Source organism: Cervus elaphus, chromosome 21, assembly GCF_910594005.1.
Source record: "Cervus elaphus chromosome 21, mCerEla1.1, whole genome shotgun sequence".
NCBI lineage: Eukaryota > Metazoa > Chordata > Mammalia > Artiodactyla > Cervidae > Cervus > Cervus elaphus.
Genome location: NC_057835.1, coordinates 76862990 through 76890521, shown reverse-complemented (window position 1 = coordinate 76890521; position 27532 = coordinate 76862990). Strand labels below are relative to the sequence as shown.

Genomic DNA, 27532 nt, shown 5'->3' with positions numbered 1-27532 from the left:
CATCCATACATAACTACTAGAAAAACCATAGCTTTGGTTTTTCTATATGGACATTTGTCGGCAAAGCAGTGTCTTTGCTTTTTAATACACTGTCTAGTGTTGTAATAGCTTTTCTTCCAAGGAGCAAGTTATCTTTTAATTTCATGGCTGTAGTCACTGTCTGCAGTGTTTTTGGAGCCCAAGAAAAGAAAGTCCATCACTGTTTTCATTTTTTTCCCCATCTATTTGCCATAAAGTGATGGGACCCAATGCCACAATCTTACTTTTTTGAATATTGAGTTTTAAACCAGCTTTTCCACTCTCCTCTTTCACCTTCTTCAAGAGTCTCTTTAGTTCCTCTTCTCTTTCTGCCATGAGAGTAATATCATCTGCATGTCTGAGGTTGTTGATACTTCTTCCAACAGTCTTGATTCCAGCTTGTGATTCATCCAGCCAGGCATTTCACATGAAGTACTCAGCTTATAAGCATGCAACCTTGGATAAATTTAGCATTCTAAAAATTTAGGTTCTCCACTTACAAAATGATACAAATACTTAATAATACCTTACAGGATTGTTTCAAAGGTTAAATGAGATAAATTTAAAACATCTACCATGTTTCTAGGACAGTGGTATTTAAGAAAAATATGATTTTCTTCTTTACTTTCTCCCCTTGCCCTTAGCTTCTAGAAGAAATGACTTTTTCTAATTATAATTATTGTTTTATTAATAAAAGAGCTCAGTATGATAAGGCAGAACTAACCGATTTCACAAATTTATTAGACTTTTGCTTTTAGTTTTTTATTTTGAAATACAGATTCACAAAAAGTTACCAGGAAATGTACAGAGAGGTCCCGTGTTCCCTTCATTGGCCTCTCCAAATGTTAATGTCTTGTATGACTATAGTACTGTATGAAAATGAGGAAACTGACATTGACACAGTCCCCATTTCACGGGTTATACCTGCAGAGAGAGAGAGAGAGAGAGAGAGAGAGAGAGTGTGTGTGTGTGTGTGTGTGTGTGTGTGTGTGTGTGTGCAGTTTTGTCATGTGTGGCTTCACGTAACTAGCACTGCATCAAGACACGGAACTGCATCATCACCAAAGGCTCCCTTGTGCTCCACCTCCTTTAAAGCCATAACCACTTTCAGGTGTGAATTGTAAAGAAATTTAATGTATATATACATATACACACACATATATAAGCAGTTTTTCATGTCATACTTTTTAAAGGGGGCAGAAATGATACTAGGTACTTAATATTTCCTCCTTTTCCTGCTTTATTTGGCTGAACCATTAGAGGACAAATGCATGGTGCTATGAGATGTACATATCATAAAGTCCATGGGAAATTTACTTCTCAGAGATGAAACCTGAAGTGAGGGAGATCTGTCTCCTAAATCAAAAGTCATAATTGCATAAAGTCAGGCTTGAGATACACTCATTAAGAAACCAAGTCAGAGGGTGTGATCTTACATCTGTAGAGAGGGAAGTGCTTTGCATAAGCTTCTACTGTCATTGCTGTCACATGGGATTTTAATTAGTTGCCTGCGTACAATTTTTCTGTTCTGTTCCTGAGAAAGGAACCGATGATCCTTCCCTCCCTGCCTGCCTTCTTGTTTCTCATCGTCTTTATTGTTAAGTTTATCCATTTAGTCATCCTTGTATCATTTATTAAGAGGTATTTATTTTGCAACTGCAATAGACTGGACACTGCCTGGTTGCTGGTTACATATGCATTAATCAGTTTCTCAACTTTGACACTTGACATTTTGTGCTAGATAATTCTCAGTTGTGGGTGACTGTCCTTGTGCATTTGAGGATCATAGCAGCCTTCCTGGCCTGTACCCACTAGGCGCCAATAACACCCATCCATTCCCCTAGTTGTGACAACCAGACATGTCTCAGACATTGCTAAATGTCTTCAGTGGATGTCCCATTGAGAGCCATTGATATATATGAATAGTCATCCTAATCAAATGCATGCTTCCAGTACCTACCCCACTGAGAACTTGCCCTGCTATTAACATCTTGCATTATTGTGGCATATTTGTTATTAATATAATTAGTGAACCAGTATAAGTGCATTATGATTAATGAAAGCCCACAGTTTATGTTAAGGTTCACTCTTGGTATTGCCTGGGTTCAGTGTGATTTGAGAAATGCATATTGCCATGTGCTGACCATCACAGTATCATTCAGAATTATTTCACTCTTAACAATTGCTGTGCTCCACTCATTCGTCTCCTTTCCCACACTCCTAGCAGCCATGGATCCTTTACTGTCTCTCTAGTTTGGCCTTTTTCACAATGTCGTATGTAGTCATTTCAGATTGGCTTCTTATACTTAGAAATATGAATTTAAGCTGAGTGCCAAAGAATTGATGCTTTTGAACTGTGGTGTTGGAGAAGACTCTTGAGAGTCCCTTGGACTGCAGGGAGATCCAACCAGTCCATCCTAGAGGATATCAGTCCTGAATATTCATTGGAAGGACTGATGCTGAAGCTGAAACTCCAATACTCTGGCCACCTGATTCAAAGAACTGACTCATTGGAAAAGACCGTGATGCTGGGAAAGATTGAAGGCAGGAGGAGAAGGGGACGACAGAGGATGAGTTGCTTGGATGGCATCACCGACTCAATGGACATGAGTTTGAGTAAACTCCGGGAGTTGGTGATGGACAGGGAAGCCTGGGGTGCTGTGGTCCTTGGGATCGCAGAGTCGGACACAACTGAGCGACTGAACCGACCTGATGTATTTTCATGGCATGATATCTCATTTCTGTTTGTTGCTGAATAATATTCCATTGTATGGATGTACAACAGTTTGTCCGTTCGCCTGTCCACAACCAAGCATTGTGGTTGTTTACAGTTTTTCTCAATTATGAATAAAGCTGATGTAAATATTCATGTGCAGGTTTTGGTGTGGACCTAAGTGTTCAGCTCAGCTGGGTTGAGGACTGTGACTTCAGGATCATACGATAAGAGTATTATTACTTCTGTAAGAAACCGGCACCCAGAATGGCTGTGCCTTTTACGTTTCCACTACCAGTGAATGAGAATTTTTGCACTTTGAGGATAGTTTACTTTTTAAATTTTGAAGCAACACTGAATCTTCTCATTCAGGGAGAATTCTCTCTCCAATCTATGTTTTAAAATACCTTTTAGAAACGTATTTTCTTTTTCTTCAGATAGTTCTTGAGTGTAATCCTTGATGTTGAACTTGAATCTATCTGATCATGGTGCTGAAAGTTTTGGTCAAATTAATAACTGGCTCTAATGTTTTTTTCGGTTGATTCTTTTGTGATATAAATAAATACTCTTATCTCTCTCAGTGAGTTTTACCATTTTATATCTGATATTTTTCACTTCTCTCTTGTCTTAATGCATTTTCATACATAACCCGTAGTATTGAAATGGAGTGGTAATTGTGATCTTCCTTGTTTTGTTCTGATTTTTAAAATTTGTTCCTGATCTTGATAATAGTTCTTCTAATGTTTTACCATTAGTATATCGTGCTTACTCTTGGTTTCTGGTGGATAATCTAGATTATTTTTGAATTTTCCTAGATTCCTCTTATCAACAGTTTTATCAAGATTTTTTTGAATCCTTTTTGGTTTGTATTGAAAATAATCATGTAGCTTTTAACTTTTAACCTGTTAACATGGTTTCCTAACATAATTTCCTAATATTGACCCAATGTTTAATTTATTCAGTTTCAGCTTTAGGGTTATATTACTCTTGCAGAATAAATTAAGAAACTCCTTTTTCTTTCTCGCCACCAATGTACTGTAACATTTCAGAGAACACGGGGGTAATCTGTTCCTTGAAGGCTCAAAAACTGAGTCTTTTGACTTTTGGAGGGACAGTTTTCTATCTTTTATCCCCTTTTACATTTCTCCTCTGATCTATTTTTCTTTCTCTTGAGTTAGTTTAGTTAATATATTTTAGACTTACTGACATAAAGTTGTACATGGTATTCCAAATGCTATGCAAACTATGTTTTTCTTTATAAAATTTGCTAAGGCAGTATTTCATGGTTTTTCCAACTTTAGTTGTAAGAATTCATCTGAAGCATTTGCTAAAAATACAGATCCCAGAGATTCCCTAGGAGATTCAGTAATTCTAGAATGGAAACTGAGATCTATACTTTCTACAATATCCAACAGATTCTAATCAGGTTAAGAAATTCTGATCTGTTATATTTTTCTTATAATTCCTTTCCTTCTACCATTTTCCCCTAGTTCTGGAATTGAATGCTAAGCTCATTTATTGCTGTTCTTTCTTATACCCTTGGATACTTCTTTGCCATGTCAAATATTTCATACAAGTATTTCCATGCCACTAATATCCTTAAAGTTTGTGATTTCATAACTGTTATTTTTCTTTAACTTAATAATTATTTAGGATTTTATAAAAAAAAAATTAAGCGAAATTGGTTGCAGGTGGCAGAGAGCTATCATTTTTATGGACATGTAAGCATCAATTTTCTTACTAGTAAAATGGATACTATCTTCCTCATAGCATTGTTCTGTGGGAATTAAATAAGATAATCCTTAAAAAAATGTTTTACAGAATCTGCCAGATTTCAGTAAGAAACATTTCAGTAAGTTGTATTTTATTTCTAGTTTTCTTGAATTATAATCAGAGTTTCACCTCCTGATTGTAAAATTGGAATTTTCCTTTAGTCCTTTACATGTCATAATTTTTTTTGTTTTGTTTTCTTAAAATTCCTAGATTGTTTGGATGGAATATGTATATAATGAAAACTAAGAACTACCTCTCTAACGCTATAATTTAGAACAGGTATATTGACTGTGTCATTCAGTCCTTCATGCACTTAATTAATGTTTCTACTAATGTTCTTTTTTTCTGCCTAGTTTTGAGAGAGATATGTTCACTTCTTTTTCTGTGATTTGCCCTTGCTTAACATTTATTGTTTTCATATGCCAGGTGCATTGTAACTGTTGAGAATATTAAAGTGGAACAAGTCTGACAAAGTGTTGCATTTTGAACTAAAGGAAAAAGAAGGAAAAACAAACTTATCTTGGAACATGAGAAGCAAACCAGTCTAGTAGGCAGCCTGGGCTGAGGGTGGGGCAGGGGCAGAATTAAATAAGGTGCCTGAGCACGCCTTTCCGAAGGAGTGGTTGAGCCTGCATGCTGCGTGATAAGAAGCAGGAGCTCTTCTGAGACCAGCGCAGCAGCCAGTGCAGATCCCTGAAGGGAAAGGCATTCACTCTGCTCAAGGGGCGGAAGGGAGACCACCATGGGGAGTCAGGCGTAGCTGTGGAGCAGGCTGTGTGGGGCTTTGTCATGAGCCATGGTAAAGAACTGGGAATTTACTCTGGGTGCAGTAGGAGTGTTTAATTAGGGAGTGAAAAGATCTTCTGTACGCTTTTAAGAGATTACTTTGGCAGCTGTTTGGAGAGTGGGTTGGAGTTGGACCAGAGAGGAAGCGGGCAGACCAGTGAGGACGCTGTTGCAGTGGACAAGGAACAGTGAGTGGGGCGGTGGTGCAGATGGAGAGAAGAGCTGAGAGCACTTGGAGCTGAATTGTTGTAGGAGAGAAGGGTTTGCCCTGAACATAAAAGCTGCTGTTTAATAATTAATTTTCCTCTTTTGTTTTTAACACTTTGTTAGCATGTGTTATGTTTTAGTGTGATAAGGGTTTATGATTCTTTCTTATTGGGCTGGATTATCTTGTCTCAAATATTCCTCTTTTTCCATTTAGTGTTATTTTGCTTTCCAAAGACTATTGCTAATCTTTTCTTTCTTTTTTTTTTTTTTTTTGGAAATCAATTTCCACATTGTTCAAGATTGAAAGTTAAATGAAAAAGTTCACTTTTGGACATCATATATTCCATGAATTCTGAATATCATATAAGAGACCAGAATTTACTCTCTCTGTGCACATTCTCTTTTCTTCATGTTTTCTAACAGTTGAGTACAGGTAGCACTGTACATTTTTATTTCTTATATTCTGTTACTGGTATTTTTCTTCCAAAGTTGCTCTCCCCTGTAGTTGGTACAGAACTTGATTGGTTCTGTTTTGCTCCTACAGTTTGATTCCTTTTTATAGTGGTCATTTCTCTTCTTCCCACTGTTTACATCTCATCTCTTTCTTCAAAAATCTACCTGACCGTTTCATTACTCTTAATTATGTCTCCTTCCTCTGTTTCAATTAGAACTTTGATGTGTAATTTTCTAATAGGTTTTATTCAATAATCTGTTCCCTTCCCAGTTTTAAGTTGACTTTCTCTTATAGTGACATGTAGTTGAAATGGATCGATTCCATTTAAAATGAAAATTTTAAAAATTATATGTCACTGGATCTCATTGCTGGGTTAGTTCTCCAGCAAGTGTAGAATGAGTTCCTGGATCTTTTTGCGGTCCTCTGCAATACTGTCTTGAGTTAATGCCACTTTATATTTGACAAGAATTCTTTTGATATTAGCTGTATTTGCATAGGAAAAGGGAGATTGAATGGGGTCATTTTGAAGTTTTTATATAACCCATGTAGATATTCAGAATTGATTGTTTGGAGGAAAAAACATTTGTTCATGTTGATTTCTCTTTCCTTAAGTTTGGGTTATTGTTACATATATATTATGTTTTTTTTATATAACATTCATCTCAAAAATAGGAGCCACAAAAAGTATTATCTGTCTTATTTCCATCAGTACCTAATACATTGCTCAGTGTGAATTAGGCTCTGAATAAAAACAGTTGATGAGTTAACTGGGTGCTTGGTCGTTCCTTGACAGACCATCTCGCTGCGTTTCCCTTCTCAGTTAATGGAGACCCACCCTCGCCTGCACCGGCGGACAGCGCTTCCAGCACGGGCACTGCAGTAGTGTCTGGAGAGCCTGCCCTGCCTTCAGATCGCACCAGTGCTCCTGTCGGAGGCCCTCCAGTTCAAGAAACACTGACCTCCTCGGAAAACAATGAATGTATTGTCTCTAACAGTGCAGCCTTTGGATCTGAAGCTCAAAGTACGTTAGATCCTTCCATCTCCAATTCTGCAAGTAGCTCTGCTTTTGAAGCAGCCAAATTAAGACAGCCGGACGGATGTATGGAACCTGTCCGACAGCAGTCTGGAAGTACCAACACAGAAACGCTGCCATCAGGGTATGTTATTTTTTTTTTAAACATGGGTGACTTACATTTAATAGCAACTTTTTAATAATAACCTGAGAGTTGAATATGTATATGAATGTATATGAAATGTTTCCATTGTTCAGTTATTTGAAATCTAAGATGGAATCTAATTCATACAATTTATTTGCTACAAACCAAGTATTTCTTTAAAACTAAGAATAATTGCTAGTTTTAGTTACAGCATGTGCTATATGACTGGAAGAAGAAAAAACCTCATATTATTTTCCACGACTGTCTATTTGAGTCTTGGCTTACTTTTAGAGAAGAGTGACTTTGACTCTGTCTATAATAGCCTCAGTTCTCTAGCTTTCTTTATTGTTGCCTCCCCAGGCTAAGCTTGAAGCAAGTAGCCATCTTTTTTCTCAGTTTGTACTCAGTGCTGGGAGCGATCCAGTAAGTCTGCTGAGAAGCACTGTTATAAACTCAGGTTTTCATTGAAAGTGAAAGTCACTCAATAGTGTCCGATTCTCTGCGACCCCATGGACCATACAGTCCATGAAATTCTCCAGGCCAGAATACTGGGAGTGGGTAGCCTTTCCCTTCTTCAGGGGAACTTCCCAACCCAGGGATCGAACCCAGGTCTCCCACATTGCAGGCGGATTCTTTACCAGCTGAGCCACCAGGGAAGCCCAAGAATACTGGAGTGGGTAGCCTTTCCCTTCTCCAGGGGATCTTCCCGACCCAGGAATCGAACTGGGGTCTCCTGCATTGCAGTCAGACTCTTTACCAGCTGAGCTACCAGGGAATAATTCTTCATCTTTTAATTTTGCACGGTAATAATTCAGCTTCCTATGATTTTCTTTAAAGAATATTCTGTGTATTCCATTTGGTCATCTCTCCCATATTTAATATGTTTCGAGTGCCTCTGAGCATCGAGTGCTGCTGCTGATCTGATAGGAGGCGGATTGCAGGTGGTACCGCGAGCTGTGGGGAGCAGCCGTGAATACAGATGGAGATGCGTCCTCTCCACCCCGCCGCGGCACGCCCCAGCTCCTGACAGGCCGGGGACCGAGACCAGTCCATGGCCCTAGAGCTGGGGACCCCCGGTGCGCACAGTGTGCTGTACCCAGGACAGTGTGTACAGCCCTACCGGCTACAGCAGTTAGAACTGCCGCCTCTTGCCGCTGTGAAAACACGCCTCCAGCGGGCTCTGCCTCAGTGCCCTCATCTCCCATCACAGTTGCTGTGTCCAGACCCTTTCTGACTCTCTGAACTGCGTTTTTCTCGGTGCTCCTTACTTATGTGACTTTGCCTGTTGCCTCATTGTGGTTTCAGGCTTTGGCCTGCTCCTGAATGGGTGCTTCTCTTGAGTCTTGCACTCTCCCATCATTTTAGCTGTTAAATTTATATGTCCAGGCCAGACCTTTCTCTGAGCTTATTTTTATCCACTTACTGGAAATCTCCACTGTCTCCTGCAAGCATTTTTGGCCATGTAGTATCTTTCCTTCCTCTCAAAAATCTCTCATTGTTCCTTTGTCTTCTCTTTGACAACTTATCATTAGTCACTTATCTTAGTCTCACGTGTTTGCCCTTATGACATTGATATATAAGAAGCTTTCCATACTGTCAAGAACCTCTGATCTGATGGGAGATAAAGATAAGTAAATAGTCATTGACTATACAATTTAATTAAAGCTAAGATAGACATCCAAGTTTAGGGTGCTGTGGGGGGGAACATGTGTAGAGGGGGTTTAATAGGATACCCTGTGATACTAAGATCAAAGAATACTTTCTGGAAGAGATGACCCTTCAGTGGTTTCTAAAACAGGAGTAGGCATTAGCAAAGCAATGAAGAAGGCACATGTGCTGAAAGGTTTCATTTTCAGTGGAGCTAACTGCATGTTCAGATCTCAGATACCCAGAAATGAATAAACAACTCAGGAAGTGGTATTTTGTTACAGCTTGAGTTGAGCATTTGAGGAAGCAGACTGTGTAGTACAGAAGAGTAAACAGCCCTCTGAAGAGTTCTGTATGCCTGCTAAAGCTTTGGGAGTCCCCCCCTCCCCATAGAACTGTGAATAAACATACAAGAATTTTAAGCAGGGGAGTGGCACAGTCATTTTTGCATTTCAAGATTGTTCTAGAAGTGGTATAGACAGATGAGGAGTTAAGAAGACAAAGCAGAACAAAACAAGCCAGGCTTTTATAAATGAGAAAAGTGGGCACATTCCTGTTTAAAATGATAAGTACATAAACTTAATTCTGTGGGGCCAGGTAAATGCTTCCACGTGCTTGTAGCCTGCGAAGTTCACTGTATGTGAACTTTGCATGAAGAGACTTTTGTAGGCATCTACATGAGTGAGGAATCTAGATGAGTGATTTTCAAATTGCAAGTTGCAACCAGTTAATAGATTGTGACCAGCATTTGAAAACGTAATAAAGTAAATCAGTATTGACCAGAGTGGAAACCTGGAGTGTGTTAAGTAAACATTGCTTCCTGAAAGTTTGTTTTTCTGGTGTGCTTTTGTTTGTGTAAAATCTGTAGGTAAATAGCAGCCTAGGACGAACAGATACATTCATGTAAAATGTATTCTTACTCTCTGAGCTGTTGCCTGAAAAGGTTAGAAGCTACTAACCCCAGTGAGAAATTAAAATAGACTGCCCAAGGTGGATGCTAGTCTTCTGGGGTGATGTTACAGTGGGTTGTGGGAATTAGCTGTGGGAGGTGGAATGCGAGAGTGGGGCCAAGGTTGGTTCTTCTGGCTCAGGCAGTACTTGGCTTCTGTAACCATCTTAGCAGTTTTCAAATCTACATCATCTTCTCTCTTTCCTCAGAAATCTTTTTTAGTTCCTGTATTTTATCTCATTGATGACCTATTTCATTAGTGCCCAGAATTACGAGTGTTCTGAAGGGAGCCTGTTCTAGCCTGGAGGGTTATGCCCAGTGTGGTCTTACATAAAGCCCTTTGCATTTGCTCTGACTTCTGTGAGGAATGTTATTCCTCAGATATGTGCATGTCTCTGCCCAAATGTTACCTTGCTCCAGAGGCCTTTCCTGATTCCCTCAAATTAGGCCGCCCTGTTCCTGTCCCCAACCCCTGCCTTATTTTTTTCCAACATTCTGTTAAGAAAATTTACAAACATGCAGAAAAATATAAAGAATTTTACAGTGAACACCTGTATATCTGTCTATCGCTAGGTTCTGTAGTTGATATTTTATTCTCTTTGCTTTATCACATATCTCTGCACTTCTCCATTTGTCTGATGTTTAAGTCTAATTAAGTAAGTTGTAGTTGTATATTTTGCCCCTCAGAACTTCAGCTTGCATGTCATTCACTAGAGTTCAGTATTTGTTTACAAATTTTTAGGTAAAGTTTACATAGAAATGCTAAGTCTTAAGTGTGTCATTGATGCATTTCGACAGGTGGAAATAACGCAGACCTTTATCACAATGAGAGTGCTATCATCACCTTAGAGAGTTCTCTCAAGCCCCTTTCGTTCAATCCTGCTCCCACTTTTAGGGAGGCAACGCTGTTCCTCCCTGCAAGTATTTTTCCACAATAGATTATAGATTAGTTTTCTCTGTGGTGGAACTTCACATAAATGGAATCAGTATAAACTCTTGAGTAGGGTCCTTTTAATCAGCATGATGTTATTTGTATTACTTTTCAACACTTAAATCATTATGTCACATATATTTGTGTATTTGTCAGTTTTCTCTCCACTACGCCGAAAAGGGAGCTTTATTTTGTCCATTTCTGTATCCCTTCTGCTTAAAACAACACCTGCCATGTAGCAGGTACTCAGTAAACATAAGTGAACTAGTGCTTGATGCAGTGATTTTTGAGTGAGAGCAATTGGGCAAAGGCCCTGGCTTTGTAAATGCTTTGGAGAAAATTGTTAACAAGGTCAAAACCTACTGAAAATTCAAGTAACATGAGAACTGAAAGGCACCATTGAATTTAGCCACAAAGAGATTATTTATTGTTGACCTTTGACAGAATGATTTCTGGGAAGGAGAGCTGTATTCCGATTTCTGTGTGATGGAGTGAATGGAATGGGTGGAAATGTGATAGAAAACTCTTTGAAAGAGTGAGAACTAGTGCATGCAAGTTTGTCCCTATGAACACACAAGGAAAGAGGAACGTTTGGTAGAAGCAAGCCAGAAAAGACCCAGTATTGAGGAGTAGTTTTTTACTTTAAAAAATGAGAGTGACATAAAGGGTGGGCAGCAGAGAGGTTAGCAAGCTGAGCAGCTGAGCAGCAGCGGAGAGGGGCACCTATTGACTGTGGTTTGTGAGAGCCCAGTCGTTACCCAGTCAGTAACTACATCCTGTCATTTTTACTATAATACATCTAGCAAAATTCTCCCACATTTACTATTCCTTTCCTTTTTTTAAGTAAGGTCTTTTTCAGCAGTAAGTTTTAGGAATGTGTATATGTGAGATATGGAAGCCGTATCTGAATAGTAGGGACAGGAGAGTATTATGGTTGAAGGTGACATGTAGCAGTTATAAATTAGCACTTATCCCCTTGAAATTGAAGAATTCTGTTGGGAAGTCCCATCACTTGGCCTGGTAATTTGCCGCTGTTTGAAAGGGTCTTAGGAATTTCCACTGCAGGGATGATCTAGTCTCTGAGCAGTTCAGCCCATCACTGCTGCAGGACGCGCGGGCTTAGCTGTAGCTGGCTGTCACTGAGGCCCTGGCCAGGCCCAGGGCAAGCCCCTTACCCTTGTCCCGCTGTCTCCCCCGCCAGCACCTTCCCTCCTCGCTGCTGCCCGACATTAGCTCTGGTCACCCCACACGCACTGGGGCTCGTTCTTGGCAATGGTCCTGCCCCAGAAGGTAAACTCTCACTCTGGGAGTGACAGTTCAGCAAATTGCCTCCCTGTGGACCAGCTGCCAGGGGAGAAGGAGAAGCACCCTGAGATCCTGGTCACCGGGGCGGGTGGTGGAATTGACTAGGCTCCTCCACTGCGGCCAGGAGTTCTTTGTTCCATGAATGTTGTCAGCAGAGGGCGGGAACATGGCACATCCACAGCCTGGTGACCTACCTCAGGAAGATGCAGTGGGGCATGACAGGAGTTTTTGCTCTTATTATGTTAGTACCTACATAATAGTCCTGACTTTGCCTTTTAGCCCACAAAGTCTAAAGTATTTACTCTCTAGTACTTCACAGAAAAAGGCTGCCTTCGTGTGATCTAATGAATGGAATGCAGAAATTTACGAAGATGATATCCAGAAGGGGGTCTTCATATGATGTGTGTAGCAAGCAATTTAGTTTGAGTAAGATAAATTCTCTTTGGAGGAAAACCCTGAAATCTGGAAGTGATATGGAAAAATTAAGAACTAGTGGCTAGAATTATAGTTGGAACCTAAGTGCTTACTGAATATTGAATATTAAATTAGAACTATTTCCAGCTAACTTAGGATCAAACTAGAAAACGGCATCATAGCCCGTTTTATGGATGGTACGCTCAGTTATGTACATTACACTCCTCTTACATTATACTCCTTGCGATGCAGGAGACCAGGGTTTGACCCCTGGGTCAGGAAGATGCCCTGGAGAAGGAAATGGCAACCCGTCCAGTATTCTTTCCCAGGGATAGAGAAGCCTAGCAGGCCATAGTCCCTGGGGTCGGAAAGATTTGGACGTGACTGAGCAACTTTCAGTTTCACTTTTCTCTAATTAAAAAGAAGTCAAATTAAATTGAATCCTCATGTTTGAGAGGAAAACATTTCCCATTTATTCTACTTTCAGCTGAGAACAAGAATGTTAAGCTCAGAAATATGAAGTTTTTGTTTTTAACATTTAAAGTTTTTTCTTCTGTGCCATGCCAAGGAGAGAGTGGAGAGGAGGGATGAAGGAGTGCAGAGGAGAGAACAAGGGTGGGGGGAGGAAGAGGTAGAGTGTGTCTGAGATGGAGCAGAGGAAGATAAATTAGGGTGTGCTTAAACTCAGAGGCACACCAGAGACAGGAGAGGGGTGGCATACACAAAAAGAAGACCCTGTGTGCAGATGGAAGAGGGGGTTTTCAGGCAACTGTCTCCCTCCATACTTGAATGCCATTTCTGCTAAAATCTTTTAGATGTGTATTTTTTTCATTTGCCCCAAACAGATATTACTTCATTGACATTTTTGTCCTTTGGGCATGATATTAGGGTGACAGTTTCTTCAGCCCTTGATTAAATTTCTGTTTTGTGATGATTTGGAATTCCGTGAATTAGTAACTTTAAAAAACTTTGGGTGTTATTCTGTCTTCCTCTGCTAAATGAGCTTACTGAGTTTCCAGTGTGTGCTGTTATTGGTAAGTCACTTCAGTCATGTCCGAGTCTGTGCGACCCAGTGGGCTGTAGACCGCCAGGCTCCCCTGTCCGTGGAATTCTCCAGGCAAGGATCCTGGAGTGGGTTGTCGTGCCCTTCTCCAGGGGATCTTCCCCACCCAGGGATCGAACCCACATCTCTTATGTCTCCTGCATTGACAGGTGGGTCCTTAGCACTAGCGCCCCCTGGGAAGCTGGGAAGTTTCCAGTACTGCTAATGAAAAGGGAATAATTAAGCACTTACAAAGCCCAAAAGAAACAACTTCATTTTGTGTGTAAATATGACGCTTTAAAACATACCTGTAATTTTTTGGCTTATAAAAAGGAATCATAAAAAAAGAAAAGAATCGTTCTTCAGACTATCTTTAGCTTGTTCTTTTATTTCTGTATTTTTATTAAAGGTGGGAACAGAGAAAAGATCCTCATGGTAGAACCTACTACGTGGATCATAACACACGGACGACCACCTGGGAGAGGCCGCAGCCTCTGCCTCCAGGGTAAGGCAATGTCTTCTCCGGCTTCAGCTGTGTTTCATATGTGGAATTTTAAAAGCTCAGTTAATGCAATATAAAGTGGTTCTTTCCTACTGCATGTTACGTTTCCTTGATTTGCTTTTGTGAATAGTAAACGTTCAGTAGATGAGATTTGTTACCCTGTGTCTCATTTACAGTTAGTCTGAAGGGCTTCCTCAGGAGATTAAGAGATGTCGAACATTGGCATGAGTTTACTAAGAGGAGTTGAAGACTTCTGATCCAGTGTCAGTCCTTGCTATTTTTTTAAGGAATGAGAGTCATATTTAGGGCAGTTTATGTGTATGTTTCTTCATAGACCGGTATCTAAACTATGCAGTTGTGTGATATTTACGTAAGAGATCCTAGTGTTATTCAAAATTATTATCTAAAAGATTGTTACAAGTAAAATTGTATTAATTATGGCTGAAGTTAATAGAGCATTTTAAATGAAGAGGCATTCCTATTACATACTAAATAAAACTTGTGCTGTTAGGCTGGTATTCACTAATAGTCCTTCCAGATGCAACTCAGAGCTCGCCAGTATAAACATATTCAAAGTCCAGAAAATTAAAGGGAACAAGTGTGTTATCTTGTGAAACTGGTTGCTGAAAGGATATCGAAAGCTTATGAATTAAGAATACAGACTGACTGGAGGTGAACTGAACCCTGGAGGGTAGGGGTCCAGGAGGCCAGGGAGTCTTCTGGCTGGTGGAGAGGGTATTCCGTTCTGAGAGGACTGAAACAGGCATGACGGGATGAGACCTCTGACACATTTGGGGCCCGCCAGGAGTTGATTTGGCCCCTCGTATGGGTCCCTTGAAAGAAAGGAAAGTGAGGGTGAGGCTGGAGAAGGGAGGTGAGGCTGAGATGGTGACTGGGTTCATTGTTGTGCCAGCAGACGGTGATAGGTGGATTGGCATGGCTCAGTCTGCACTACAGTTCAGCAGCAGCGTGGCCACAGAAGGTTGATTAAAAAGCTGTACAAGTTGAGTTAAAACCCTTTACATGGGCAGGGATGATAGAGGCAGATTGCCTCTATTGTATATCATCGGTATACAGTTCAGTTCAGTCGCTCAGTCGTGTCCGACTCTTTGCGACCCCATGAATCGCAGCATGCCAGGCCTCCCTGTCCATCACCAACTCCCAGAGTTTACTCAAACTCATGCCCATCGAGTCGGTGATGCCATCCAGCCATCTCATCCTCTGTCATCCCCTTCTCCTCCTGCCCCCAATCTCTGCCATCATCAGGGTCTTTTCCAGTGAGTCTTTTCCAATGAGTCAGCTCTTCACATGAGGTGGCCACAGTACTGAAGTTTCAGCTTCAGCATCAGTCCGTCCAATGAACACCAAGACTGATCCCCTTTAGGATGGACTGGTTGGATCTCCTTGCAGTCCAAGGGACTCTCAAGAGTCTTCTCCAACACCACAGTTCAAAAGCATCAATTTTTCGGCACTCAGCTTTCTTCACAGTCCAACTCTCACATCCATACATGACCAGTGGAAAAACCGTAGCCTTGACTAGATGGACCTTTGTTGGCAAAGTAATGTCTCTGATTTTTAATATGCTATCTAGGTTGGTCATAACTTTCTTTCCAAGGAGTAAGCGTCTTTTAATTTCATGGCTGCAGTCACCATCTGCAGTGATTTTGGAGCCCAAAAAAATAAAGTCTGACACTGTTTCCACTGTTTCCCCATCTATTTCCCATGAGGTGATGGGACCAGATGCCATGATCTTAGTTTTCTGAATGTTGAGCTTTAAGCCAACTTTTTCACTCTCCTCTTTCACTTTCATCAAGAGGCTTTTTAGTTCCTCTTCACTTTCTGCCATAAGGGTGGTGTCAGCTGCATATCTGAGGTTTTTGATATTTCTCCCGGCAATCTTGATTCCAGCTTGTGCTTCTTCCAGTGGTATACACTTAGCAGTCAGTAAATGTTTATCAAAGAAAGAGGAAGAGTAGTCAAATTGATACTGTTCAATGTATGACCTCTTTTTTTAGACAGTCCTTAGAAATCACGTATGGGAAGAATGGGAAGGTAATTTAGCGAAATAGCAAGTTACATGTTCATAAATTTTCTGAAGAATATCAGTATTTACATTCTTTTAAACTTATCATCTCTTGGACTTGATTTTTAAATTATTTAGGTAACATATTACCTAAGTGCTTTCCAGTTTCTTGTATGAAGAGATTACTGTTTATTTTCATTTTTGTTGCTGCTCCGTTTACTTTTGGCAGTTGGGAAAGAAGAGTGGATGACCGGGGAAGAGTGTACTACGTGGACCACAACACCAGGACGACCACCTGGCAGCGGCCCACCATGGAGTCGGTGCGGAACTTCGAGCAGTGGCAGTCGCAGCGGAGCCAGCTGCAGGGCGCCATGCAGCAGTTCAACCAGCGCTACCTGTACTCGGTAACTCGGGGCATCGGTGTCAGCGCGTCGTCTCCTTCCAGCGTTTCCCTCTTCTCCCTGGATGACTTTTCTTAAATGTTAGAGATTGCAAGATCTTTTTTAGTTGATCTTTAGTAAATAATTAACACTTCTGATATACATAAGCACTTTAAGTTTTTTTCTTAATCCTAGTTTACATAGCTATACACTCATGCTTTTGTCCTTATTAAGAGGTAGTCTCATAAATGCAATTTACTAATAATATAATTTGTCCTGGCTAGTTCCCAGTCTTCTACTTTGAGTTATAATCATTTTGTTTGCTTTAAACAAAACTGGTTGCCTCCTGAATTTACTTAAGGCCAGTTTTGCCATATTCCAGCTATTCTGTTTCCATCCCTGGTTTGTAGAAATGCTTTCATCTGTTTTGGCCCACTAAATATGTATTCTTGGGATTGGAGATAGTTTTGTCCAAAAAAATGTAATGCTGTCTGAAAATTTGATCAGTTGGTGATTTAGTGCCATAAGCAAACGTCCACAAGAGTTTGGGGGACGGGGAGAGGACTTCTGTTTAAATAGATTTGATCTCAAGAAGTAGAAAGTATAAATCTCAAGTACTGGGCATCTCCAGGTAGTGTATCGGAGCAGCTTGAAACCCCAAAATGTGGAAAGGAATTAGTAAAGACACACAAAACAGCTCTTCAGAATCCTGCCTCGGGCAGGCTCATTCAGCTCTGCGTTTTTGGGAGGTTAAGTAGTAAGTTCCCATTTGAAGGCTGGTCCATTCTCCTGGTTTTCTGGCCATCAGAGGGCCAGCCCAGCCTGCTTAGCATCTCGTGCTATTCATTCTTGGTTCCTGAGTAGCTTGTGCAGAAATCTGTGGGACTGTTCCTTCCTTTAGCTGTATGTACTAAACAGGTTGTGTGTGTGCATTTGTTTTTGTTGGACTTTGCTGTATATCTGAAAACCTTGGGGAAATAGGGCAGAATTAGGTAATGGTGTGCGTCAGAAGCAGAGGAGGCAATGGCAACCCACTCCAGTATTCTTGCCTGGAAAATCCCAGAGATGGAGGAGCCTGGTGGGCTGCCGTCTATGGGGTCGAAGAGTCAGACACGACTGAAGCGACTTAGCAGCAGCAGCAGCAGCAGCAAGGAATCAGGAGTATGTTCTTCTGCACAAACAGAACATCCTAAGGTTGAAATTTAGTTGTCTAAATGATATTGAGTACAATTCATAGTATCTGTTATGAAGTTATAAAATATTTATCAAGATGTATGTGTTTTATCATTAAATGATTTTTCAGGTAATAATTTTTTATTTGTCCTTCTTTAAAAACTGATGGTAAAAATGTTTCTTTTCTTTTGAATATGTTTCTGAGTTGTCATAATATGTAAGCATTAATATGTTTTTATGTGTGTTTGAATATATAAAATATATTAATACAAAGGTAAAAGTTTATTTTTATAAAGATAATTCTGGAATTTAATATTATTATGTTAGTAGACATTTGTTTTAAAGAGAGCTGTGGTAATTATACTGTTTTTCAGCAAATCATGTTACCTCATTTAAACATTACAATTTTCTGTATGTTATTCTCTCATGTCATTTCACTCTTATGGACTGTTACAGAAGGGCTAAGAGATTAACGTGCTGATGTTGATACATTATCTCTAAATCATTATAGAAAAACTAATAATTTATCGCTTATTTAACTCCTCTTGACTCATCACATTTTTAGGATTTTGTGCCTTGAAATTACTATATTCACATTTCCTTATCATATTTTTTAGAAAATGACTATTAAATGTGATTCAGACAAGTGCTTAGTTTATGCTTTTATATTAAAAACCTGTTTTTTTAACCTCTCCTCCCAATCCTTTTCTCCAATCAGGCTTCAATGTTAGCTGCAGAAAATGACCCATACGGGCCTTTGCCACCAGGCTGGGGTAAGCTAATGTGTTGTTGATAAAAATATTGAAATGTATATATAGCAAATAGTTATTAAATGCCATGCTCACTCTATTTTTTAGAAAAAAGAGTGGATTCAACAGACAGAGTTTACTTCGTGAATCATAACACAAAAACAACCCAGTGGGAAGATCCCAGAACTCAAGGGTAAGTATATACTACAGCCTTACTTAAGTGATCTTGCATGTCGGAAGACGGAATCAAGTAAACCTCAATTCAGACGTTTTTAGCACCTCAATAATGTTCACCTTGTGTGACTTTAACTTTATCTTTTAGTTTGCAGAATGAAGAACCGCTGCCAGAAGGTTGGGAAATTCGGTATACCCGGGAAGGTGTGAGGTACTTCGTTGATCATAATACAAGAACAACAACATTCAAAGATCCTCGCAATGGGAAGTCATCTGTGTAAGTGAAGTTCTGAGATGCTGTTTAATGAGAATGTAAATTTTGACTTCTAATTTAGCCTCAAGCAAATTTTACATTATGTATCAAGAAAATCTACACAAGTAATAATCTAGTATACGTGTTTTGCTCTACTGTATTACACAGTGGATTTGTGGCATATAATTCCTTAAGAACAATAGTAGGTATTTATCTAGTGATTACTAATGTGCCAAGGATTCTTCTAAGCACTTTATATAAATTAGCTGTTATCTTCCAACAGTTGCTTGAGGTTGATACTCTTACTTTCCAAGTATGGAAATGGAGGCCTAGGGAGCATATTGACTCATGCAAAGTCGAACAGCAAGTGATGGAAGTGGTTTCAGACCAAGGCAATCTGTCCACAGAGTCTGTGCTCTTAACAGTCACATTCTGCCTCTGCAGCCTCAGGGACTGAGACGTTCAGCACGGCTTTCCTGGTAAAAATAGCTTAATGAAGTATTTGAAAGGTCTCTCCTTCATCCTTACTCTTAGATGTGATGTCTTTATATTACTAAGAAAACGGAAGCAGCCATAAAAGTTTTTCACGAATTCCTACAGTTACATCTCTCTACCAGTCAGCATCTGTCTTCCCTTTTCATCCTGAAGGTAAATTGTCATTGTTCTATCAAAGGCCAATCCCTCTGCTGGTGCACGAGGTCTTTCCCTCTTCCAATTAGCTACTCCAGTAGTGATTTTCATACCATCCATCTTTCTCTGCAGTGTCATTCCCATCAGCTGTTCCTTCTCTGAGATTAGAAATGAACAAGTGCAAGTGGAAAGCCATGACTCATCACCTCATAAATCCATTTAATGGAGAATTCATTATTATTGTTTCCCTTTGCAAGAAAACTACCTGAAAGACATGTCTGTGTAATTGCTGTTTCTAGTTTGTCTCTCAAACCAACAACAAGGAAGTTTGACTGACGCTAACTAACCTCACTAAGGGGACCAGTGCCCTCCACTAGGTTAGTCCCTAGGGTGGTTTACAGCTCTGTATAATTTGACACAGTCAGGAGTATTTGAAGGAAGTTTCTCCCTCCTGACAGAAGTAGTACAGGGACGCTGCCTCCTGATTTCCTTCTGCCTGTCTGGTCTGTCTTCTTCTTCCTCCTTTTTGTGGGTAACGGGGGGCCCTGCTCTCCTGTCAGCCTGTTAACATTGACGTACCCGAAGTGCCTCCTCAGATCTCTCTTCTCTGCTCTCTGTACTCATTCTCTTGGTGAATCTTATCCAGCTCACAGATTTTTCTCTGGCATTTCACTTGTAATTTTGCTGCTACTTACTTGATAGCTATTCTTAACTTCTTCCTGATAACTACTATCAGTCAGACTTATTCTACCTGGGATATTTCCCATCTCAGTTGAAGGACCTCTACTCTTAGGTGTGTTTGAGCCAAAAATCTTGGAATTGTCCTTGACTACTCTCTCTCTCACGTCACATACAGTCCATCATGAGTTCCAGTTACCTCAGCTTCAGAATGTATTCAGGACCAGCTGTGTCTCGCCATATCCACTGCCGTCACTTTGGTCCAAGCTACCGTGGTCTCTCACCTGGAGTGTTTCTCTGAGTACCACTCTGCTTTCTACCTACACTTCACGCAACACTGTCCCCCATACAAGACTTTTTACTTTTTTATTTTTTCTTTTAAGTAAAAAGTTACTCCACAAAACCCTTCCATGGTTTCCGCAGAGTACTTGACCGTGGCCTCTAAGCCCTTGGAGCATCTGACCCCTTTTAACTTGTCAGCCTCACGTCTGACATTTCTCCTCATTCACTCTGCCTCAGCTTCCCTAGCGAGTTAGCTGTACCTCAGACAGCTGAGCCTTCCTCATCTGGGCTCTGATTTCCTCTGGTTAGTATGTGCTTTCACCCAGTAGTACCTGTATGACTTATGCCCTCCATGTTTTCTGCTCCTTGTTTTGTCTGTGAATCCCACTCTGTTTATTCTGTTCACAGTTGAAAAATTCTTCTCCCCACTTCACTCCTTGTCCTTTTTTCATCTTTTTTCCCCTTTTTTAGGAGCGGGAATGGTGAAACATTTATGCTCTTCTAACACTAAATGGATAGTTTACTTATTCATTGTTTCTTGTCTGTTCTCTTCACTAGTACATAGACTACACAAAAAGAGGTATTTTTTTTTCAGTTTGTTTTATTAGCCAATAATACTCTCACTATCTAGAATAGTGCCAGGATACATACTGTGCATTTTGTAAATATTTGTTGAATGAATTCAGTTGAACCTGACAACAGAAGAGAACATTTTTCATCCATTGCAGAATGTTCCCTGGGAATGTGAAAGTTCTTTATGCCTGTCTCGTAGGCTGTCGCTAGTGGGCAAAAGACCCAGGGCTCTCAGTGTGAATAGCACTTCCCCTAAATGCCGGCCACCCTGCTTTTTCCCCCACTGACCTGCTGAGCTGGGAGACCTGGACATCGCTTCCTAGGAGCTCAGTTTTGCTTTGTTTACTCTCTTCAGCAGTATTTGTTTTGATTTCAAATTAACTTTAACATGTGATAGAATATCCTCTTCTACCTAGAGCCTCTTGTCCTCCCCTCCTTGGATTTAAGGGTTAGCAAGAAGTTTTTTTTAAATAGTCATAGACTTTCATATTTAACTAATTTTTTAATATAACATAACATTTAATATTTGCACTCTAATACATGGTTAAAATCTAAAATGTGGTGGAAAGTATAACCCCAGAAAAAGTGTAGATAAAGCAATATATACCATCCGCGACAAGTCCTGGTGCCAATCCTGGTGTCATGACACAATTCAGCTCTATATTTTTTTTTATATTATAGGTATTATGCCTATCTCCCCCCTCCCCATCTATATTCCTGCAAATTCTAGTGTCAGTTTATGTTTTCTAATAAAAATGTAAATCTCATTATGTTAGTGAGAAATAAGCCTTTGAAACATATTTTTTTTTCACCTGCAACACTATTAGAAGTGCTGGGTTATTTGAAAAATCTGTCAATTCTTTTTAATATCTTTTAAATTTTAAAAAAATTTCATTTTATGTTGGAGTATATTTATCTACAATATTGTGTTAGTTTCAGGTATATAGCAGGGTGATTTAGTTACACATATCCACTCCAGTATTCTTGCCTGGGAAATCCCATGGACAGAGAAGCCTGGCGGGCTACAGTCCATGGGGCTGCAGAGTCGGACACAGCTGAGCACACATGCATGCATCAGGTCAAGTCAGTCGCTCAAAAGTCGTGTCTGACCCTTTGCGACCCTATGAACTGCAGCATGCCAGGCCTCCCTGTCTTACCACCAACTCCTGGAGTTTACTCAAACTCATGTCCATTGAGTTGGTGATGCCATCCAACCATCTCATCTTCTGCCGTCCCCTTCTCCCGCCTTCAATCTCTCCCAGCATCAGGGTCTTTTCCAATGAGTCAGTTCTTCACATCAGGTGGCCAAAGTATTGGAGTTTCAGTTTCAATATCAGTCCTTCCAATGAATATTCAGGACTGATCTCCTTTAGGATGGACTGGTTGGATCTCCTTGCAGTCCAAGGGACTCTCAAGAGTCTTCTCCAACACCACAGTTCAAAAGCATCAATTTTTCGGCGCTCAGCTTTCTTTATGGTCCAAGTCTCACATCCATACATGACTACTGGAAAAACCATATCCTTGACTAGACCGACCTTTGTTGGCAAAGTAATGTCTCTGCTTTGTAATATGCTGTCTACATTGGTGATAACTTTTCTTCCAAGGAGTAAGCATCGTTTAATTTCATGGCTATAATCATCATCTACAGTGATTTTTAGAACCCCCAAAAATAAAGTCTGCCACTGGTTCCCCATCTATTTGCCATGAAGTGATGGGACCAAATGCCATGATCTTAGTTTTCTGAATGTTGATCTTTAAGCCAACTTTTTCACTCTCCTCTTTCACTTTCATCAAGAGGCTCTTTAGTTCCTCTTCACTTCTGCCATAAGGGTGGTGTCATCTGCATATCTCAGGTTACTGATAGTTCTCCTGGCAATCTTGATTCCAGCTTGTGCTTTGTCCACCTTAGCATTTCTCATGATGTACTCTGCATTTAAGTTAAATAAGCAGGCTGACAATAAACAGCCTTGATGTACTCCTTTTCCTATTTGGAACCAGTCTGTTGGTCCATGTCCAGTTCTAACTGTTGCTTCCTGACATGCATGCATACAATATATCTGTTCTTTTTCAGATTCTTTTCCCATATAGGCTATTACAGAGTATTGAGTAAAGTTCCCTATGCTATATATATGGTAGGTCTTTGTTGCTTATTTTAGTTTATTATTTTTTCATTGTAATTAAAAAATTTTTTTTCATTTTTTGCCAGGCAAAAGTATCTTTGCCTTTTCCACACCCCTCCCCCACAAAGAAAGATAACTTTAATGTGCTAAAGGGATTCTTTTCTCATCTCTAGCTAAATTTTAGATGCTTACATAAGTTCTCTTCAAAGAGAGATTAAAGTATTGATAATTAGGCTTATTTGGTATGTTGTACTACATGGGAAGCACTGTCAAATGTAATGATAAAACTTCTTAGATTCTACAGCTAAATGTTAATTAATGTAAATGTTCTAGAAATTATATGACATTCCTCAAATTGGGTATATCCTGGAATAGTGTTGTATCATAATTTTAGTTATTATCTTAAGATGTTATATGTTGCATAAATAGCCAGATTTCTTTGTCAGTTGCATTGCAGTTGGTTCTTTAATCATGCTATTTCAATTCTCTGACATTTATATTACTCTGATGCTTTTACAAACAAGAAGATCTTCCAGAAGATTCATAGAGAGGACTTTTTTACAAATATAGGTTTCTAATAACTTTTAAATCATACCACTTAACTGAGTAAGAAATTACAGAATTCTAATGGAAAACCAGATGGCTTCATAAACTGCTAACAAGAGATCAAGACCAACAAGAATAATTACATGGGACTGAAAGAACAATATGATTTATGTTTTATGTTTTTTTTTGTCTGAAATACTACTGGCTTTTAATATTTGTTTTCTAGATATGAGGAAACTTTTCCCATTATGCTAACTATAACTATGTATAATATACATATATATTTAAATTCTATCACATATTTTCACTGTTTTGTACATTTTTTATTTATTTGGAGTTACATATTGAATTTTGTTCCTGCTTCTTCACTCTGTTATGTGGGAATTATCTCCTCTTAAAAATATTTTTTACTATTACCCTTTAGTTTGTTATGTTAATGACAAATCTGGTTTTTGTTTTTCTATAAATGCTTTCGTTTTTTCCCAAAAGATGTTTTTCCTTATATACAATTCTTTTGTTTGTTATTATATGTTTTTAGCACATTAACTAGCTTCTTTGTTTATTGTATCCTTTAAGCACATTAACTAACTTCCTTGCAAAATATCCGCCCATGCACATCATCTCTGTCTTTGTGTGTATATATCGTGTGTCCTCATTGCTCCCTGTTGGCCCCCTAAATATTACCTTCGCTTCTCTCCCAGGTGTTACAGAGTAACTTGCCTGTCATTTGTAGGACACTGGTACACTCCAGTTTCATACTGAATAGTGAACATCCAGCTTTATTATTTATTAATATGTGGTTTGTTTTTGTTTTTCTTTAGAACTAAAGGTGGTCCACAGATTGCCTATGAACGCAGCTTCAGGTGGAAACTTGCTCACTTCCGTTACTTGTGCCAGGTACTGCAGTGGTAAATAAACCTTCTGTTCGTAATCATTTAGTTTTCTTGTTACAGGGCACACGTACTGTAACTAACATGATATCACGATATTATTTTTGTTTTCAGTCTAATGCCCTACCCAGTCATGTAAAGATCAATGTGTCCCGGCAGACATTGTTCGAAGATTCCTTCCAACAGGTAAGAAAGATGTACCAGAATAAAATTGTACAGTCAGCCCTCTGTATCCACAGATATAATAGCATCCATGGATTCAACCAACTGTGGATAGAAAATATTCTGCAGTGGGGTGGAGGGAGATTTACAGAAAGTTTCAAAAGGCGAAATTTGAATTTGCTGCAGCCAGTAGATTGTTTTATTGCGCCTTGCTTTATTTTACTCTGCAGATAGTGTGGTTTTTACAGATGAAAGGTTTGTGGCAGTCTTGTGTTGGGCGGGTCTCACAGCACCGTTTTTCCAGCAGCATGTGCTCACTTGGGAGTGTCCCTGTGTCACATTTTCATCATTCCTGACATGCTCCAAACTTTTCATTATTATTAATTTGTTAAGGCGATCTCTGAGCCGTTACGTTTGATTTTCTGTTCTAAAAAGATTCAACTGCTGACGTCATGGTTAGCATTTTTTTTTAACAATAGAGTATCTTTTAAATTAAGGTCTGTACATTGTCTTTTTAGACATAATGCTATTGCCCCCTTAATAGACTATAGTACAATGTAAACATGACTTTTATATGCACTGGGAAACCAGAAAATTAGTGTAACTTGATTTATTGTGATATTCTCTTTATTGCGGTACTCTGGAACCAAACCTATAATATCTCTGAGGTATGCTTGTGTGTATGTGGTATTTATATTGTATTAAGTATATAAGTAATTTAGAAATGATTTAAAATTATATGGAAAGATGCACATAAGTTGAGCACCCCCATATTTTGGTATGTGTGGAGCTGTCCTAGAACCAACTCATTTTGGATACTGAGGGAAATCATACAACTTGAGTTGTTGTATTCGTTATATCTAAAGGGAGTTAAGGTTTAGAAATTTTCAGCCATTTAGAACACAACTGTGACAGTGACTACCACTTACTGAGTGTCCCTTATAATAATAAAAAAATCCATCATGTATCAAGTGATTGTCATATGCTTAGCACTGGCACCTTCCATTTATCATTTCATTTAATTCATCACAAAATCCCTTTGAGGTAGCTCCTGTCATTATCTCCCATTTTTACAGGCACAGGTACCTAGGCTGAAAAACAAAACCATTCTACCATGAATTAGATTACTAAAATAAAGCATAACGAGCTCTGGAACAAGTTGACATATTTTGACACGTATTTACTTTTTTATTAAGACTTTATTAACTCAAAATAAAAAAGTCGTGATATGAGACTAAATTAAAATTAGATTGGTGTAGGCACTGTATTCCATTTAAATATTTGCTTCATACCCGAGTGTTAGCTCTCACTTCCTCCTGGTCTCTGTTCAGCGTCATGTCAGACCTTGTGCGAGCACTCATTTGAGATGGCGGTCCTCTGCTCACCCCCCCACAGTCCCATTGCAGCCGGTCACGGCGCTTCATTCTCGTTTGTGACACTTCTCACCACCTGCGGAGGAGGCGCTGGCAGCCCACTCCAGTAGTCTTGCCTGGAGAACCCCACGGGGCCTGGCATGCTACAGTCCCCGGCGTCACAGGGCTGGACACAACTGAGCGCCTAAACCACTCCCACCGCCTAACACACCTGTCTGCCTCACCAGGGTGAAACTCCAAGAGGTCACCGCTGTTCTGTTTACTGCTGCTTTGCACAGTACCTAGAAACAGTGCTTTGCACATAAGCAGGTATTAATAAACATTTGGTGGCATGAACAAGTGAATGTAATACCTTTGCTGAGTTATCTGTACAATAGAGATGAAAAACCAAAATATTGTCAGTTCTTTTTTTCTGACGAGGTTGAGAATTTTTCTTCTCAGTCCTCTCCCAAAGTATTAGAGTGATGAATTAAAATTCTCTGTGTTCAGGTACATAGCGACTTGTATGTATAGAAGCCAAAATGGAATAACAGTTCTTAAGTCAATGATGTTCAAATCCTAGCCTCAGTTTAGTCACTTGTTGCAGTTTGGACAAGTTACTTAATACAGCTATTATCATCAAAACTTTTTCTCTTTGATTTAATAAGTTTTTATCTTGTTCCAAGCTCTGTGTGTAAACTTTGTTTTAATACATACACATCTGAATTCATGGTAGATTTTACTTGGCTTTGTCCTCTGGCTTGGGGAGAATCGTGCTCTGTGAGCCCCTGACTCGCTGTAAAGTGGAGGCCTGCTGGTGAGCTGTCGCCTCACCCAGACCAGTCTTGGCTTTGGGAAGTAATTCCCTTTTATCTGGAAGTAAAGCTTATTTACTGGTAACCTTAGTGTGAGCCTTTAAGGCTTATAAAAAATCTAGTATAGATATAGTTTTAAGATAAACCTTTTTATGCTAAAATTCATCATCTTATAAATAATTCTTCATGATAGCTCAGTTCCTTTCCTACTGAGAAATGGAATGTGTGGTATAAGCAATAAATTCTACTTTTCATTAAGTGTTGCTCGTCAAAAAAATTTTCAGGTCACCTTTTATAAGATTTTGGTAAAATTTGGAGAGTGACAGAGATGGAAATATTTTCTAACCTGAAAAACATTCTGTTTCAAGCTGTTCCTCTCTTGCTACTAACGCAAAGTAGAACTACCATTTAATACCAGAAGAGGGGAAAGAGATTTATGAAAGTTAATCAGAGAAAGCTTAGTAGAGTAAGATGCATCTTTTCTAGTTTGTGGAATAAACCAGTTGATCTCTTTGAATTAAGAGCATTGTTTCTTAAGATAACGAAATGTGTGATTTTGAAAACACAGATGAAATTTAAATAAAACTGTTTTGGAGGAAACTTGTGTTACATATGATGTTTAAGCATCCATGTTTTTGTTTTTAATTAGATTATGGCATTAAAACCCTATGACTTGAGGAGGCGATTATATGTAATATTTAGAGGAGAAGAAGGACTTGATTATGGTGGCCTAGCAAGGTAAAATAAAAGATATATCTGCTTTGAAATAAGTGTATCTCCACTGTAGATATATTCTTGAAAAGATACATTTTTTCAATAGCAATCTAGAATTAT

The 27532-nt window shown here is 39.3% G+C and overlaps 1 protein-coding gene across 7 annotated transcripts in view; it reads left to right on the top strand.

Moving 5' to 3' along the window:
* WWP1 (WW domain containing E3 ubiquitin protein ligase 1) overlaps positions 1-27532 on the top strand; it is a 136645-nt gene that overhangs the window by 74168 nt on the left and 34945 nt on the right. For 6 of the 7 annotated variants that reach the window (XM_043880062.1, XM_043880060.1, XM_043880063.1 and 3 more), the window contains 9 exons: positions 6745-7108; positions 13806-13901; positions 16151-16325; positions 18193-18247; positions 18332-18416; positions 18546-18674; positions 24301-24376; positions 24484-24555; positions 27348-27436. In XM_043880062.1, coding sequence (XP_043735997.1) covers positions 6745-7108; positions 13806-13901; positions 16151-16325; positions 18193-18247; positions 18332-18416; positions 18546-18674; positions 24301-24376; positions 24484-24555; positions 27348-27436 — 1141 coding nt within the window. The remainder of the gene's footprint in view (positions 1-6744; positions 7109-13805; positions 13902-16150; positions 16326-18192; positions 18248-18331; positions 18417-18545; positions 18675-24300; positions 24377-24483; positions 24556-27347; positions 27437-27532) is intronic. The other variant, XM_043880061.1, reaches the window with a different exon arrangement.